Source organism: Lampris incognitus, chromosome 12 (assembly GCF_029633865.1).
Source record: "Lampris incognitus isolate fLamInc1 chromosome 12, fLamInc1.hap2, whole genome shotgun sequence".
Taxonomy (NCBI): domain Eukaryota; kingdom Metazoa; phylum Chordata; class Actinopteri; order Lampriformes; family Lampridae; genus Lampris; species Lampris incognitus.
The window spans coordinates 52,664,975-52,682,515 of NC_079222.1; the positions used below are offsets into that span (position 1 = coordinate 52,664,975).

The 17,541-nt window shown below is 45.9% G+C and overlaps 1 protein-coding gene across 1 annotated transcript; it reads left to right on the top strand.

Moving 5' to 3' along the window:
- The first annotated feature begins 256 nt into the window (after positions 1–256).
- On the top strand, positions 257–17,313 carry brap (BRCA1 associated protein). The gene is made up of 14 exons (XM_056290782.1): positions 257–639; positions 1,011–1,172; positions 1,359–1,587; positions 1,685–1,874; positions 1,991–2,104; positions 2,726–2,874; positions 3,214–3,289; positions 3,402–3,540; positions 3,778–3,887; positions 3,977–4,066; positions 4,716–4,819; positions 6,592–6,731; positions 16,418–16,644; positions 16,847–17,313. The coding sequence occupies exons 1-13, from the start codon at positions 561–563 to the stop codon at positions 16,642–16,644; spliced, it is 1,809 nt and encodes a 602-aa protein (XP_056146757.1). The 5' UTR covers positions 257–560; the 3' UTR covers positions 16,847–17,313.
- The last annotated feature ends 228 nt before the right edge of the window (positions 17,314–17,541 follow it).

Consider the following 17,541-nt stretch of genomic DNA (forward strand, 5'->3'; position numbering starts at 1 on the left):
TCTAGTTTTTTGACGGGGAGGCAACGCAGAGATCTAGGAACAGATTCACACTTTTTCAAAAGAACTCGGGAAATGAGTGTGATCGAATTTTATTTCAGTATCTGAGAATAACTAGTTTGATTGAGAAGGTTTGCGTTTTTTATTTTATTATTATTTTTTTTTAGTAAGTAGCCATTCTGGTCCACACTCCCCTCCACTTGGTGGCGGTAATGCACCAAATCATTGTTTGCCAGTTACACGAACCCTGTACGACGAAGAAGAGCAGGTAAACAGTTGCGCATAACGTCGTAAATTTGGAGATGAGCAGATATTTTTCATCATTTCAGCTTTTGTCATTTTTGTTTTTAATTGTCATGGGTTGCAAAGGAAACATATGTCCCCATTAAAGATGGATTACGAGCTGCTTAATAACGACTGATCGTCAGAGTTCTTCATTCGTCTACTTGGGCTGCAAGAGACGGAGCTAGCGTTGCATGCTAACTAGCTTGACTTGAGTTGACGTGGGCGTCGTGCTGCCACTCGTCTGTTTTCTCGCAGCGGTGTCGTATCTGCTGTAACACATGAGTGTATCTCTGGTCGTCATCCGTTTCGAATTAGCGGACCAGTCTCCTTCTCCACAGGGTTTCCAGTATTCTGCTGGTGAGTTTTTAAAGGTGGTGTTGTTTTGCAGCTCCTGGTGTTAGCTAGGTAGCTAACCAGCACGTCATTAGACGCTAGCTAGACTTTGTACGGGCCGACAGCCCAGACTCTTGTGCTAACTGGGGTCAGTAAATTAATACAGACGGTGATATTTTCTGTGGCCCTGCGCCGTGTTGTACAATACAGAACCCAACGTATTTACACAAACGGTGAAGGTTGCATGTTCTCTGGGATCTGGGCCCAGCATAAAGGTTCAGCTTAGGTGCGTGTGTATGTTTGGATGTGGGATTGGTTGGGCGTTGTTTAACCCACTGTGTCCAGTGGAGCCAGTCGAAACCGTGGCCTGTCTCGCCTTCTCTTGTCCCATGCAGTGGATGGTATGTCTGAAGAGGAAATGCAGGAGAAAGCTCTGGGCTTGGCCAAGCTCTCTCTTAGTGGGAGGACAGATCTCGAAAGAACAGCTGTCTTACACCAACATATCGGCAGCAGAGCCATGGGTGACGTGGTCATCGAGACTTTTGAACCCAACAGAGGTACATTGGTTCATTATCATGTGGAATTTGTTGCTAACGTTAGAAATTAATATTTAAACTCTTGAAACCATCTTCAATGATACAAAACAGGTTATCTTGACAGTATCAGTTTTACCTTGAATTTTACAGAAAGGCAGTGCATGCAGTAATCGAGCTACAAAATTCTCTCCATCTGAACATCTCTAGAAATAAGAGCAGGTGAGGACACTGGTGGTTTGGGAGAAAACAGGGAGTCCCAGGTCACAAAGACTGAAGCAGGAAGTAAGGAACTTAGTGAAGGTCCACAGAGTAGCAGTACAGAGATGAGCACAACTCCAGACTCACCCTCTAAGCAACTTCCAGACCAGATTTCCTTCTTCAGTGGAAATCCCTCCGTGGAAATTGTCCATGGTATCATGCACCTCTACAAAACAAAGTAAGTCACCCCTGTTGTGTATGTTTGTTGTAGTCATTCATTCACTCATTCACTCATTCATTCATCCATTCTCATTGTTTCCTTTTTCTTATTACAGTAAAATGACATCACTGATTGAGGATGTTAGACGTAGTGCTATGCTATGCATCCTGACTGTCCCAGCTACCATGACAAGCCATGACCTCATGAAGCTTGTGGCACCCTTTAATGATGTCATGGAGCACATGAAAATTATACGGGACTCCACTCCTAACCAATATATGGTGCTGATTAAGTTCAATACTCAGGTGAGATTTCAGTAAAATTGCTCCCATGTAATGAACCTTTTTTGAACATTTTTTTTGTGTGCCTATATGTTTGTCTTCATTCACTTCTTCCACCCATTTTTCTCCACTTGAGGTAGGCAGATGCAGACAGCTTCTACACAGCATGTAATGGCCACCAGTTCAACTCCATAGAGGAAGCAGTCTGCCAGCTGGTTTATGTGGAGAGGGCTGAAGTCATCAAATCTGAGCAGGTAACAGCTGAGCAGCCTGGAAATGGAATGATGCTAGGGACAGTGTCCTGGTGTCTTCTATGGTTGTATTACACACAAAAACAGACTGAAAGCAGCAGTGGTAGAAACAATGGTCTCACCATCTGGAGATAGTTCATCAGTTTCTAAATGATTAAATAGTCTTTTCTGTCAGTTTCCCTTAGCCAGTGTAGTTTTCCTGCCACCTAGTTCAATCCAGTAGGTCCTGTACCACACCTTCTGAGAGACACTCATACATAAAAAGAGGTTAATTATATACACATGGCCTTTTCCCAGTGGGCTGGTTCTGGATGTCTCTTTCTGCTGGCCAAAGCTGAATCCCATTGCTATCAAACCTAGCTCTGCTACCTTATCCACCATTTTACATTTAGAATTAGATACCCTAATTGGTTATTGAAACAGACAACAAGGTACTGAAGAGGTCTTTTGCAGTTATTTTTTTCGCTTGTTTATCTGTAATATTAGAAATATTTTCCCTCTTTTCATTTTCCTTTCTTATCCCACTGTTTACCACACGCACACACACACACACACACACACACACACACACACACACACACACACACACACACACACACACACACACACTACTTCCTGTCTTAGGGAGCCAGTCTTCCTGTAATGGAGTTAACGGAGTTGCCTAAGTGCACCGTGTGCCTGGAGAGAATGGATGAGTCAGTTAATGGAGTTCTCACCACCCTCTGCAACCACAGCTTTCACAGCCAGTGTCTCCAGCGTTGGGAAGATGCCTCGTACGTGCTTGCACACATGGTACCCCTGTAATCATTTGGTGACATTTGACAAACTAGCTCGCAAGACAAAGTGTTTTTAAAGCTGTTATTACCTATACAATCACAAGAGCCTTCCTACGATAAGAGAGAACCACATGCTGAGCACGTCCATCTGATTCCCATTCTATACAATGGTTAGTTATCCATACTGTATGTCATGTGATGTTTATTGGTTTTCAGGCATCTCTGCATTTATTCTTCTCTTAGATCAAAGAAAAACATTTTGCAAAGCTATAAAAATGGAGGGGGTTGTTTCTGCCAGCTGTGATTATGTCTGCAGATATCTGCTCTGTTTTTCAGGTGTCCTGTGTGCAGGTACTGTCAAACACCAGAGCCTGTTGAAGAGAACAAGTGCTTTGAGTGTGGCGTGCAGGAGGTAACTAATATCTGTCTTTCTATGTATTTGTGTCTCTTACGTATCACATCATATCTTCAGTTAAGTTCATTTTTCCTCTTTAAATTTAACCCAACCTAATAATTTCATGTAGAACCTGTGGATTTGTCTGATCTGTGGGCACATTGGTTGTGGTCGCTACATCAGCCGCCATGCCTACAAGCACTTTGAGGAAACACAGCATACTTATGCCATGCAGCTCACGAACCACCGTGTCTGGGACTATGCTGGAGGTACGAGACAAGTGGGTGGATGGGTATGTTTGGTTAGGAGTGCGCTGGTCCAGCCTTTGCTATCATCTTGAAATACTTTAAGGTCAAGTAGGATGCAGAAGGCCAAATACTGGAATTCTTTGTCCAAAATATAAATATATTCAATTTGCCATGTTACGTTAAGCCCAAAACGGTTTTCACTCTGAGGCATCGGGGCAGTACATGGGTTCTCAACCTGTCATGGCCTGTATTTTGCAGATAACTATGTCCATCGGCTGGTGGCCAGTAAGACAGATGGGAAGATGGTGCAATATGAATGTGAAGGAGACACTTGCCAAGCTGAAAAGATAGATGCGCTGCAACTAGAGGTTTACACAGCGTTACTTTCTTTGTTGCTTGCTGATTTAACACCAACACTGGGATATGCCCTAAAGCTCCAAATCTTTCCTGTCTGTAGTACTCCTACTTACTGACGAGTCAGCTGGAATCCCAAAGAATCTACTGGGAAAATAAGATCGTTCATCTGGAGAAAGACACAGCTGAGGAGGTACTGTGTACTAGATAATAATTCTGTAATGCTTTGCAGTTGAGAAAGGGACACTTATTTCCTGGAGCAAGAAGGCTGCACGAGACATGCTCTGATGAGGCAGACTCCTGGTGTGGCTTATGTGAGCTTGTCATATTATATATTCTTTAATTTTTTTAACCCCCCCCCCCCTTTTTCTCCCCAATTGTACTTGGCCAATTACCCCACTCTTCCGAGCCATCCCGGTCGCTGCTCCACCCCCTCTGCTGATCCGGGGAGGGCTGCAGACTACCACATGCCTCCTCCGATACATGTGGAGTCACCAGCCGCTTCTTTTCACCTGACAGTGAGGAGTTTCACCAGGGGGACGTAACGTGTGGGAGGATCACGCTATTCCCCCCAGCCCCCCCCCCCGAACAGGCGCCCCAACTGACCAGCGGAGGCGCTAGTGCACCGACCAGGACACATACCCACATCAGGCTTCCCACCTGCAGACATGGCCAATTGTGTCTGCAGGGATGACCGACCAAGCCAAAGGTAACATGGGGATTCGAACCAGCAATCCCTGTGTTGGTAGGCACCGGAATAGACCGCTACACTACCCTGAGACCCTTTATTCGACATGTTGTGTGTGTCTTTTCTCATCCCTGTGTTTGTGTGTGGGTTCCAGATAAACAACATGAAGGCTAAGTTTAAGGAGACCCTCGAGCGCTGTGATAATTTGGAGCGACGGCTGGGAGAGCTATCCAAAGAGAAACTGGTCATAGAGAAAAAGTAGGTAGAGACTGTAATACTTACATCATTTATACATTTATACCCTAAATGTCATGTAAGAAATTCACATAAATTTGTGGACATGAATGGATTTTATTTTAGAGAAGTTGATACTTTGAATTAAAAATGAACAATGTAAAAGTTTAAATCCATCCATCTAGCTATTGTGTATACCCACTTATGACCAATTCACACAACCAGTACCAAACAGTGGGTTGGCTGCTGCTGTTGGCTACTTTTTGTCACCTGGAGCAAAATCAGGGCATTGTCCAGATTATTGTATCGGCACTAAAAATAACCGATGTTGTTACTATTTAACATTCTAGGGTGGCACGGGGGCGCAATGGTTAGCGCAATTGCCTCACAGCAAGAAGGTCCTGGGTTCGAGGCCCGGGATAGTCCAACTTTGGGGGGCGTCCCGGGTTGTTGTCTGTGTGGAGTTTGCATGTTCTCCCTGTGTGTGCGTGAGTTTCCTCCGGGTGCTCTAGTTTCCTCCCGTGTAGAGACATGTAGAAGAGACATGTAGGTCAGGTGACTCAGCCATACTAAATTGTCCCTAGGTGTGTGTGTGTGTGTGTGTGTGTGTGTGTGTGTGTATGTCGGCCTTGTGATGGACTGGTGGCCTGGCCAGGGTGTCTCCCCGCCTGCTGTCCAATGACTGCTGGGATAGGCTGCAGCATCCCCACGACCCTGAGAGCAGGATAAGTGGTTGGGATGATGGATGGATGGATAATGGATGGATGGATGTTTAACATTGTCTTTCTCTGTAACCAGGAAGACTCTAGGTATTAAGGCTTGGATCATTTGAAACTGCAACAATAAGTTGGCTGCTGCTCTAAACTCATGCTCATAAAGTCGACAAGCAGCCGACTGTTGGAGCAGGGAGAAGGTGGCATACTTTCATTCTCCACTGTTCCCCGTAGGCAGAGTATTGAATTTCCCTGCTTGCTGCTAGTGAATGCTGGCTGCGTGAACTGGGCATTAGTCTTATTCATAGTCATTGAGGGCTGGAGTCTATCCCAGCAGGCATTGGGCAGAGGGCAGGGAGACAACCTGGACAGGTCACCAGTCCATCACAGGGCCCACACACACATTCACTCACACCTGTGGGCAATTTATAGATGCCAGTTCTGGGGACACGCGTGTCTTTAGACTGGGAGAAGAAAGCTTGACTACCTGAGGAAACCTGTGCAGACAAGAGGAGGAGAACATGGAAACATCATACAGAAGGGCTGGAATTGAACCCAGAACCCTCTTGCTATGAGGAGTGCAGGGCTGCTTGGTACTAAGCCTCTGTGACAGTAGTTCAAGTTCAAGTGTATTGGCTAAAAAGGGAGTAACATAAAATCTTACATTATCTTAAAAACCAGCTCCAGCATGCTGGAGTAGTTGCTTTGAAGGCAGTTGTAATGCACAGAAAGCTGAATCAGTTTGTGTTGTTTCCTTACCTGCATTATGGAGCAGGCACAAAGGCAGTTGTCATGCATCTGTCGTTGGTCTCCGAGACGATGCAATCCAGCTGCTGCAGAGAGTTCAGAACAATGCTGGGTGCTTGGTTTTCAGTCTGCTAAGATCTGCATGTCTTACCTGCGTTGCTGTGTACATAAAATTCAGAACATTGTTGTCGGCATAGTGGGCAGTTCACAGTGGGCAGTCCCTGTCTTAACACCAAAGCCACATGAACATGTGCGCTCCTGCTCCACCTCTTCGTGCAGCTTCTGGATGGCTGTTTGAAAGGCAGTTCAGATCCTCTCTAATTCTCACCCCCTTAGATGTACCCAGTTGAACAGTCGTGTCGTGAAGCTGAACCAGGAGCTTCAGGAGGAACAGGAGATGAACCGCTGTCTGAGAGCCAATCAGGTTCAGCTACAAGTCCAGCTGACAGAGGAGGAACGCAAGGCAAGAGAAAACGGTGGGTAGTGAGTTTAACATACAAAGTGATACCAAGTGAGAGCTGGATACAAAAGTCAACTTGAACGGATTGACTAAAAAAAAGCCTTTTAAGGTAAAATGACAGTTTTAAGGATTTTCAGGTATCAGAGAAGTGATGCTTTTAGAGGTACTTTTTATGTAATTTCTTGCCTTAAAGGGTTATAAAAGTTTTGCTTCAGTGACCTACACAGTCCCCAGATCTCCACTACTTTGAGGATCTTTGAAACAAGGTGGAAAGGGCTGTTCACAGCATGACTGTGCAACCGTCCAATTTATAAAAAATTCCCAACACAGTTATTTCCACATAGTACAACATTCCTTCACAATGTCTTGATGCATGCAGAGTAATCCAGGTGAGAAAAACAGTTCATCTGGACACAATGTCTGTTGAGAGAAATGTTTCATCATCATCTAAGTGACCTATTCAGTCTGAGCTGACTGCAGGTACCCCCCCCTTATAAACAGTACAGTGACTGCAGGTACCCCCCCCCTTATAAACAAAACAGTGCCTGCAGGTACCCCCCCCTTATAAACAAAACAGTGCCTGCAGGTACCCCCCCCTTATAAACAGTACAGTGACTGCAGGTATCCCCCCCTTATAAACAAAACAGTGCCTGCAGGTACCCCCCCCTTATAAACAAAACAGTGCCTGCAGGTACCCCCCCTTATAAACAGTACAGTGACTGCAGGTACCCCACCCTTATAAACAAAACAGTGACTGCAGGTACCCCCCCCCTTATAAACAAAACAGTGCCTGCAGGTACCCCCCCCTTATAAACAAAACAGTGACTGCAGGTACCCCCCCTTATAAACAAAACAGTGCCTGCAGGTACCCCCCCCCTTATAAACAAAACAGTGCCTGCAGGTACCCCCCCTTATAAACAAAACAGTGCCTGCAGGTACCCCCCCTTATAAACAATGCAGTGACTGCAGGTACCCCCCCTTATAAACAATACAGTGCCTGCAGGTACCCCCCCCTTATAAACAAAACAGTGACTGCAGGTACCCCCCCCTTATAAACAAAACAGTGCCTGCAGGTACCCCCCCCCTTATAAACAAAACAGTGCCTGCAGGTACCCCCCCCTTATAAACAAAACAGTGCCTGCAGGTACCCCCCCTTATAAACAAAACAGTGCCTGCAGGTACCCCCCCTTATAAACAATGCAGTGACTGCAGGTACCCCCCCCTTATAAACAAAACAGTGCCTGCAGGTACCCCCCCTTATAAACAAAACAGTGCCTGCAGGTACCCCCCCTTATAAACAGTACAGTGACTGCAGGTACCCCACCCTTATAAACAGTACAGTGACTGCAGGTATCCCCCCCCTTATAAACAAAACAGTGCCTGCAGGTACCCCACCCTTATAAACAATACAGTGCCTGCAGGTACCCCCCCCCTTATAAACAAAACAGTGCCTGCAGGTACCCCCCCTTATAAACAAAACAGTGCCTGCAGGTACCCCCCCTTATAAACAATGCAGTGACTGCAGGTACCCCCCCCTTATAAACAAAACAGTGCCTGCAGGTACCCCCCCTTATAAACAATGCAGTGACTGCAGGTACCCCCCCTTATAAACAAAACAGTGCCTGCAGGTACCCCCCCTTATAAACAGTACAGTGACTGCAGGTACCCCCCCCTTATAAACAAAACAGTGACTGCAGGTACCCCCCCCTTATAAACAAAACAGTGACTGCAGGTACCCCCCCCCTTATAAACAAAACAGTGCCTGCAGGTACCCCCCCCTTATAAACAGTACAGTGACTGCAGGTACCCCCCCCTTATAAACAATACAGTGACTGCAGGTACCCCCCCCTTATAAACAAAACAGTGACTGCAGGTACCCCCCCCTTATAAACAAAACAGTGACTGCAGGTACCCCCCCCCTTATAAACAAAACAGTGCCTGCAGGTACCCCCCCCTTATAAACAGTACAGTGACTGCAGGTACCCCACCCTTATAAACAGTACAGTGACTGCAGGTATCCCCACCCTTATAAACACAGTAAGTGCAGGTACCCCACCCTTATAAACAATACAGTGACTGCAGGTGTCCCCACCCTTATAAACACAGTGACTGCAGGTGTCCCCACCCTTATAAACAAAGTGACTGCAGGTACCCCACCCTTATAAATAATACAGTGAGTGCAGGTGTCCCCACCCTTATAAACACAGTGACTGCAGGTACCCCACCCTTATAAACAATACAGTGAGTGCAGGTGTCCCCACCCTTATAAACACAGTGACTGCAGGTACCCCACCCTTATAAACAATACAGTGACTGCAGGTGTCCCCACCCTTATAAACACAGTGACTGCAGGTGTCCCCACCCTTATAAACAATACAGTGACTGCAGGTGTCCCACCCTTATAAACAATACAGTGACTGCAGGTGTCCCCACCCTTATAAACAATACAGTGACTGCAGGTGTCCCACCCTTATAAACAATACAGTGACTGCAGGTATCCCACCCTTATAAACACAGTGACTGCAGGTATCCCACCCTTATAAACAATACAGTGACTGCAGGTGCCCCACCCTTATAAACAATACAGTGACTGCAGGTGTCCCCACCCTTATAAACAATACAGTGACTGCAGGTGTCCCCACCCTTATAAACAATACAGTGACTGCAGGTATCCCCACCCTTATAAACAATACAGTGACTTCAGGTATCCCACCCTTATAAACACAGTGACTGCAGGTATCCAACCCTTATAAACAATACAGTGACTGCAGGTGCCCCACCCTTATAAACAATACAGTGACTGCAGGTGTCCCCACCCTTATAAACAATACAGTGACTGCAGGTGTCCCCACCCTTATAAACAATACAGTGACTGCAGGTATCCCCACCCTTATAAACAATACAGTGACTTCAGGTATCCCCACCCTTATAAACAATACAGTGACTTCAGGTATCCCACCCTTATAAACACAGTGACTGCAGGTATCCCACCCTTATAAACAATACAGTGACTGCAGGTGTCCCCACCCTTATAAACAATACAGTGACTGCAGGTGTCCCCACCCTTATAAACAATACAGTGACTGCAGGTGTCCCCACCCTTATAAACAATACAGTGACTGCAGGTGTCCCCACCCTTATAAACAGTACAGTGACTGCAGGTACCCCACCCTTATAAACAATAGTGACTGCAGGTACCCCCACCCTTATAAACAATGCATTGACGGCAGGTATCCCCACCCTTATAAACAATACAGTGACTGCAGGTATCCCCACCCTTATAAACACAGTAAGTGCAGGTACCCCACCCTTATAAAAAAAACACAGTGACTGCAGGTATTCCCATCCTTATAAACAAAGTGACTGCAAGTACCCCACCCTTATAAACAATACAGTGACTGCAGGTACCCCACCCTTATAAACAAAGCATTGACTGCAGGTGTCCCACCCTTATAAACAATACAGTGACTGCAGGTGTCCCCACCCTTATAAACACAGTGACTGCAGGTACCCCACCCTTATAAACAATACAGTGACTGCAGGTGCCCCACCCTTATAAACAATGCAGTGACTGCAGGTGCCCCACCCTTATAAACAATGCAGTGACTGCAGGTACCCCACCCTTATAAACAATGCAGTGACTGCAGGTGTCCCACCCTTATAAACAATGCAGTGACTGCAGGTGCCCCACCCTTATAAACAATGCAGTGACTGCAGGTGCCCCACCCTTATAAACAACGCAGTGACTGCAGGTATCCCCACCCTTATAAACAATACAGTGACTGCAGGTATCCCCACCCTTATAGACAATACAGTGACTGCAGGTACCCCACCCTTATAAACAACGCAGTGACTGCAGGTATCCCCACCCTTATAAACAATACAGTGACTGCAGGTACCCCCACCCTTATAAACAATACAGTGACTGCAGGTACCCCACCCTTATAAACAATACAGTGACTGCAGGTACCCCACCCTTATAAACAATACAGTGACTGCAGGTATCCCCACCCTTATAGACAATACAGTGACTGCAGGTACCCCACCCTTATAAACAATACAGTGACTGCAGGTATCCCCATCCTTATAAACAAAGTGACTGCAGGTACCCCCACCCTTATAAACAATACAGTGACTGCAGGTGTCCCCACTCTTATAAACTATACAGTGACTGCAGGTATCCCACTCATAAACTATACAGTGGCCATTAACTAGAGTTTCAACAGCAATGTATACTGCCTCTTCCCTAGCAGCTCCATATTCAGCATCCTTCTGCCAATATACCCAGCATCTCTCCTCCACACATTTCCTGACCACCTCAATCTTGCCTCTCTTGCTTTGTGTCCAAACCGTCCAATTTGAGCTGTCCCTCTAATATACTCGTTCCTAATCCTGTCCTTCTTCATCACTCCCAATGAAAATCTTAGCATCTTCAACTCTGCCACCTCCAGCTCCACCACCTTTCTTTTCATCAGTGCCACTGTCTCCAAACTATACAACATAGCTGGTCTCACAACCATCTTGTAAACCTTCCCTTTAACTCTTGCTGGTACCCTTCTGTCACAAATCACTCCTGACACTCTTCTCCACCCACTCCACCCTGCCTGCACTCTCATCGTCACCTCTCTTCTGCACTCCCCGTTACTTTGGACAGTTGACCCCAAGTATTTAAGCTCATACACCTTCGTCACCTCTACTCCTTGCATCCTCACCATTCTGCTGTCCTCCCTCTTATGCACACATATGTATTCCATTCTGCTCCTACCGCCTTTATTCCTCTTCTCTCCAGTGCATACCAACACCTCTCCAGGCTCTCCAACCTACTCTCACTACAGATCCGTCTACAGATACACCCTTTGCTATGACACTCAAAATTGAGCTCAGGTTCATCCTGTTTCCACTGATCATCCTTGAGATGTTTCTACATCTTGATTGGAGTCCAACCGTAGTAAATTTAATTGATTGGACATGATTTGGAAAGGCACACACCTGTCTACATAAGGTCCCACTGTTGACAGTGCATGTCAGAGCAGAAACCAAGCCATGAAGCCAAAGGAATTGTCTGGGGACCCCCGAGACAGGATTGTATCGAGGCACAGATCTGGGGAAGGGTACAAAAAAATTTCTACAGCTTTGATGGTCCTGAAGAGCACAGTGGTCTCCATCATTCGTAAATGGAAGAAGTTTGGATCCACCAGGACTCTTCCTAGAGCTGGCCGCCCAGCCAAACTGAACAATCGGGGGAGAAGGGCCTTGGTCAGGGAGGTGACCAAGAACCCGATGGTCACTCTGACAGAGCTCCAGCGTTCCTCTGCGGAGATGGGAGAACCTTCCAGAAGGACAACCATCTCTGCAGCACTCCACCAATCAGGCCTTTATGGTAGAGTGGCCAGACGGAAGCCTCTGCTCAGTAAAAGGCACATGACAGCCCGCTTGGAGTTTGCCAGAAAGCACCTAAAGGACTCTCAGACCATGAGAAACAAGATTCTCTGGTCTGATGAAACCAAGATTGAACTCTTTGGCCTGAATGCCAAACGTCACGTCTGGAGGAAACCAGTCACCTCTCATCACCTTGCTAATACCATCCCTACAGTGAAGCATGGTGGTGGCAGCATCATGCTGTGGGGATGTTTTTCAGCGGCAGGAACTGGGAGACTAGTCAGTATCGAGGGAAGGATGAATGGAGCAAAGTACAGAGAGATCCTTGATGAAAACCTGCTCCAGAGCGCTCAGGACCTCAGACTGGGGCGAAGGTTTACCTTTCAACACAACAACGACCCTAAGCACACAGCCAAGACAACGAAGGAGTGGCTTCGGGACAAGTCTGTGAACGTCCTTGAGTGGCCCAGCCAGAGCCCAGACCCCATTGCATATCTCTGGAAAGACCTGAAAATAGCTGTGCAGCTGTAATCGCTGCCAAGGGTGCCTCAACCAAGTACTGAGTAAAGGGTGTGAATACTTATGTACATGCAATATTTCAGTTTTTTATTTTTAATAAATTTGCAAATATTTCTACAAAACCTTTTTCGCTTTGTCATTATGGGGTATTGTGTGTAGATTGATGAGAAAAAAAGGAATTTAATCCATTTTGGAATAAGGCTGTAACATAACAAAATGTGGGGAAAGTGAAGGGGTGTGAATACTTTCCGGATGCACTGTATGTAATCAGCACAGTGTATGTGCTGACTATACTTGTGAAACATTACATATGTTGATACACTGCTGTTCTCTAGTGAACTAGTGAGCAGCAGTGTATTTGTCTAGTGAACTTGTAAAGTGAATCTATGCAAATATGTCTGTCTGTCTGTCAACACTGTCACATCACATGACTGGCACACTGCGAGTTGCTTAAGCAGTAGGTGAGCCAGTATGTGTGACATCTGTATTATGTGACTAAGAGACAAAAGTCCAAGATTACAAGTACCTTTAATGACTAGCAATGACAGGCTTTGGGCAAACTAGACGTTCACCCAGATGGTGGGTTTACACTGCCCACAGAACAGGGGCAAAGCATAACCAGCTCCCATTCACCGCCCATGTCAGTAGGGCTGCACAATATATCATTTCAGCATCATCATGATTGTTACATGGCAGGACGTGCGATGTGAAGTAAAGCAAATTAACTCAAACTGCTCATGCTGCAACTTTTTGCTGCTTGATGCAAAATGAAAACTCGCATGGTTCTCATTTTCCATGACTAACCTACAAGAGAAGTCTGTCCGATATAACATAAATTACTCCAATTGGTGCACGAATGTCACAGTGTTGGAAGAAATCATGCAGCCCTCACTTAGAAACCTTTTTCACTGACTGTAAACCATTCTATTCACTGCAGGAATTTTCATCATTTATTCTGGTCGGTGTTTATACTACAATCTACTACTACTACTACTACTACTACTACTACTGCTACTACTACTCTTGGCTGCTCCCGTTAGGGGTCGCCACAGTGGATCATCCGTTTCCATCTCTTCCTGTCCTCTGCATCTTCCTCTGTCACATCAGCCACCTGCATGTCCTCCCTCACCACATCCATAAACCTCCTCTTTTCCTCTTCCCTGGCAGCTCCATATTCAGCATCCTTCTCCCAATATACCCAGCATCTCTCCTCCAAACATGTCCAAACCATCTCAATCTTGCCTCTCTTGCTTTGTCTCCAAGAGAGGCAAGATATTACAATAACACAGTTTCATTTAGCAAACGCTTTTATCCAAAGGCCTGTGTTTAAGAGGCATTAAAACACCTGGCTGATCACATTACAAACATGGAGCACAAATATCCAGACTCCATACTCATTTCCTTGGGGAGTTTAACATAGCAAAACTCAACCACGAACTGCCAAAATACAGACAACATGTTAAATGTCCCACCAGGGATAAAAACAGTCTGGATCATTGCTACACAATGTTAAAGGACGCCTATCGCTCTGTCCCCCGTCCAGCCCTGGGCCTCTCTGATCACTCGCTGATTAATCTTATCCCAACCTATGGGCAGAAACTAAAATCTGCAAAGCCTGTAGTTAAAACTGTGAGGAAATGCACCAATGAGTCAAAACTGTAGTTACAGGCCTGCACTGATTGGAGTGTTTTTGACGCTGCATCTACAGACTTGGACGAAACCCCTGCAGTTTGCCTACCGAGCAAACAGATTAGCGGAGGATGCAGTCAACATGGGCTTGCACTGCATCTTCCAACACCTTGACTCCCCAGGGATACACGCAAGGGTCCTGTTTGTGGACTTCAGCTCAGCGTTCAACACCATCGTCCCATATATCCTCCACTCCAAACTCACCCAGCTCACTGTACCAGCCCCCATCTGCCAGTGGATTAAAAACTTCCTGACAGACAGGAGGCACCAGGTGAGCTGGGGAAAATCACATCCTGCACCCAGACACTCAACACTGGTGCCCCGCAGGGATGTGTGCTCTCCCCTCTACTCTTCTCCCTCTACACAAATGACTGCCCCCTCAGCTGACCCGTCTGTTAAACTCCTGAAGTTTGCAGACGACACAATCATCACTGGTCTTATCCAGGATGGCGACAAGTCTGCATATAGATGGAGGTTGATCAGCTGGCCCTCTGGTGCGGCCATAACAACCTGGATCTGAACACGCTCAAAACAGTGGAGCTGACAGTGGACTTCAGGAAGAGTCCCCCAACACTGTTCTCCCGCACCATACTCAACACCATGGTGTCTGTGGTGAAAACCTACAGATTTCTGGGTTCCACAATCTTCCAGCACCTAAGGTGGGCATCCAACATAGACACACTCATCAAAAAAGCCAGGCAGAGGATTCACTTTCTCCATCGGCTCAGGAAGTTCAACCTGCCTCAGCAACTGCTGATTCAGTTCTACACTGCAATAATCCAGTCTGTCCTCCGCACGTCCATCACTGTCTGGTTTGGTTCAGCCACCAAACAGGACAGGGGCAGACTACAACGGACAGTTAGGTCTGCAGAGAAAATCATTGGTGCCAGCCTTCCCTCCATTCAGGACTTATACACCTCCAGACTCAGGAAACAGGCCGGCAACATCACTGCAGACCAATTACACCCTGGTCACAACCTGTTCCAACTCCTCCCCTCTGGTAGGTGCTACAGAGCACTGTACCCCAAAACAACCACATATATAAACAGTTTCTTTCCATGAGCTGTCATTCAAATGAACACTTAACACTGTCAATAAATCCAGCCATGTTGTATATACTGTACTGTACATTGTAATCAGTCCTTGTGTATATACATATGTGAAGATTCTTGTGTTGTAGTGTTGTTATTCTATGGTAAGTACACTTTGGTGGTGCCCAACCCTGCTCCTGGAGAGCTACCATCCTGCCGTTTTTCACTCCAACCCTAATTTAACACACCTGATAGTACTAACTACCTACTGACCAAGACCTTCATTCATTGAATCAGATGTGTCAAATCAGGACTGTAGTGAAAACCAGCAGGAGGGTAGCTCTCCAGGAGTAGGGTTGGGCACCACTGATGTAGACTGTACCATGATAACACTACTGAACCGCAGGCTATGACACAAGTCCATAAAAACATCATCAGCGTGCGTGCTGCATCAGTGCGCATAATCAATCTATGCCGCTGGTAGAGCAACATGACGCCAAGCAGGAATCGAGTCCTTTCAGTAGTCGCCGCAGCTCGTTTTGTTGCTTGTTTTGTTGAATCCATGGCATTTGGGTCACAGATGCTAACAGTGTGTTTGTTTGTGTTTAGTGCAAGCAAAGATTGTGCGTGGCGTTGATCAGTGTGTCATTTCATGCTGCATTTCTATTGGTTGGTTAGTAGACGTAGGTCGTAGCCGCAGTCACATTGTGAGATGGTCATCCTACATTTCTGACACTGTCAGACTTTTGTCCCAGGTTGTCTTCGGTCACAAGACCGTCATAACGGCCGTGTTTGAACCTGTCTCACAGTGCGCCGTAGGGCCACCGTTTTGGAGCCACGACCAAAGATATCACCACATCATCTGTCGTCTGAGACGGCCCACATCACACAGTCTGTAGGAGGCTCTAGCCTGATAGGCATTTATTGCTTCCCCACTTTACTGACTTATGATTGTTAATATTCCAAGTAATTTTGTTCATAAAATGGAGGATGTTGCACAACTTATCTGCCTTCATACCTCACTAGACCTTTACAATGTTGTGTAGTATCTGTTTGACTTTTTTGTATTTTTGTGTACTCTTAGTGGTGCGGAAGGATGGGACAATTGCGGATCTGCAAGAGCAGCTAAGAGATGTGATGTTTTATTTGGAGACCCAGCAGCAGATTGAACACCTGCCTCCAGAGGCTCGCAGTGAAATCCAGGAGGGACATATAAATATCGCTGCCAGCCCCACAGACCACACTTTGGGGATTGCAGGAGCAGGCCCGTCTGGCAGAGGCAGGAGAGGCCGGGCCAAGAGGAGGAAATAGGTGGAGAATAAACTGTATTACAGCAAGACTTACCATATGTGAACGATTTCTTGATTGATAGAGTGATTGATGTCTTTTTTATGTCTTTAATTATATCTGGAGTTTCTTACCTGCAGTACCTGGGTTGAGTATGCATAAAGACACCAATTATAAATTCTCTCTTCCTAATCCAAGAAACTCTCTTGTCTGCTGTTTTTACCAGGGGAGGATCATACACTGAAAATGTCTGCTGAAATAATGAGTGTTAGATGTGGAACAACTTTAAGCACACTTAGGATCAGAAAAGGGAGTGCCAAGACTGATTGACACATGCATATTCAAGACTTTGTAGCCATGTCGTTAAAGCTCAGCAAACTAAACTGCTGCTTGTAGTGTTGTTTCCAGTCATGTGTTGAGTTTCAAGTTAATTTATTGTTTGCAGCAGTTACACATAGTGCTGCCAGCCCATTGAAATGCTTAAAAAGTAGGAGAGGCTGTTCTGTGGTCCAGGAGAAGTCCTGTAGCTGGATGGCGATGTTAGGAATGTATCAGATGAAGTTACAGTGACAACAAACACTGCAAACTTATTTCCCAGTTTGCACAACTTGTGTCGTTGTGTCCAGATGAACCGATTCAACTTGTTTGAAGTACAGTCATGCTTTCTCCAAATCAGGAACATGGCAAAGATTAAAAATGTTCTATCTTAAGTGGTCATCCATGCATTCTTTTCGTTACGTCTGGATTATTGTAACTCCCTGTGTTCAGGGCTCAGTCAAATGTCCATCTCCCACCTCCAGCTCGTCCAAAACTCAGCTGCCAGACTGTTAACAAATCCCAAGAGACATGAACACATCACTCCCATTCTGACAAGGCTGCACTGGCTACCTGTTAGGTATAGGATTGATTTTAAACTTCTAC

Coding starts and splice junctions, on each gene's coding strand:
- brap (XM_056290782.1), top strand. CDS start 561: ATGAGTGTATCTCTGGTCGTCATCCGTTTCGAATTAGCGGACCAGTCT. Junction 3,888..3,976: donor TAGATGCGCTGCAACTAGAG/GTTTACACAGCG, acceptor TCCTGTCTGTAG/TACTCCTACTTACTGACGAG. Junction 4,067..4,715: donor AGAAAGACACAGCTGAGGAG/GTACTGTGTACT, acceptor TGTGGGTTCCAG/ATAAACAACATGAAGGCTAA.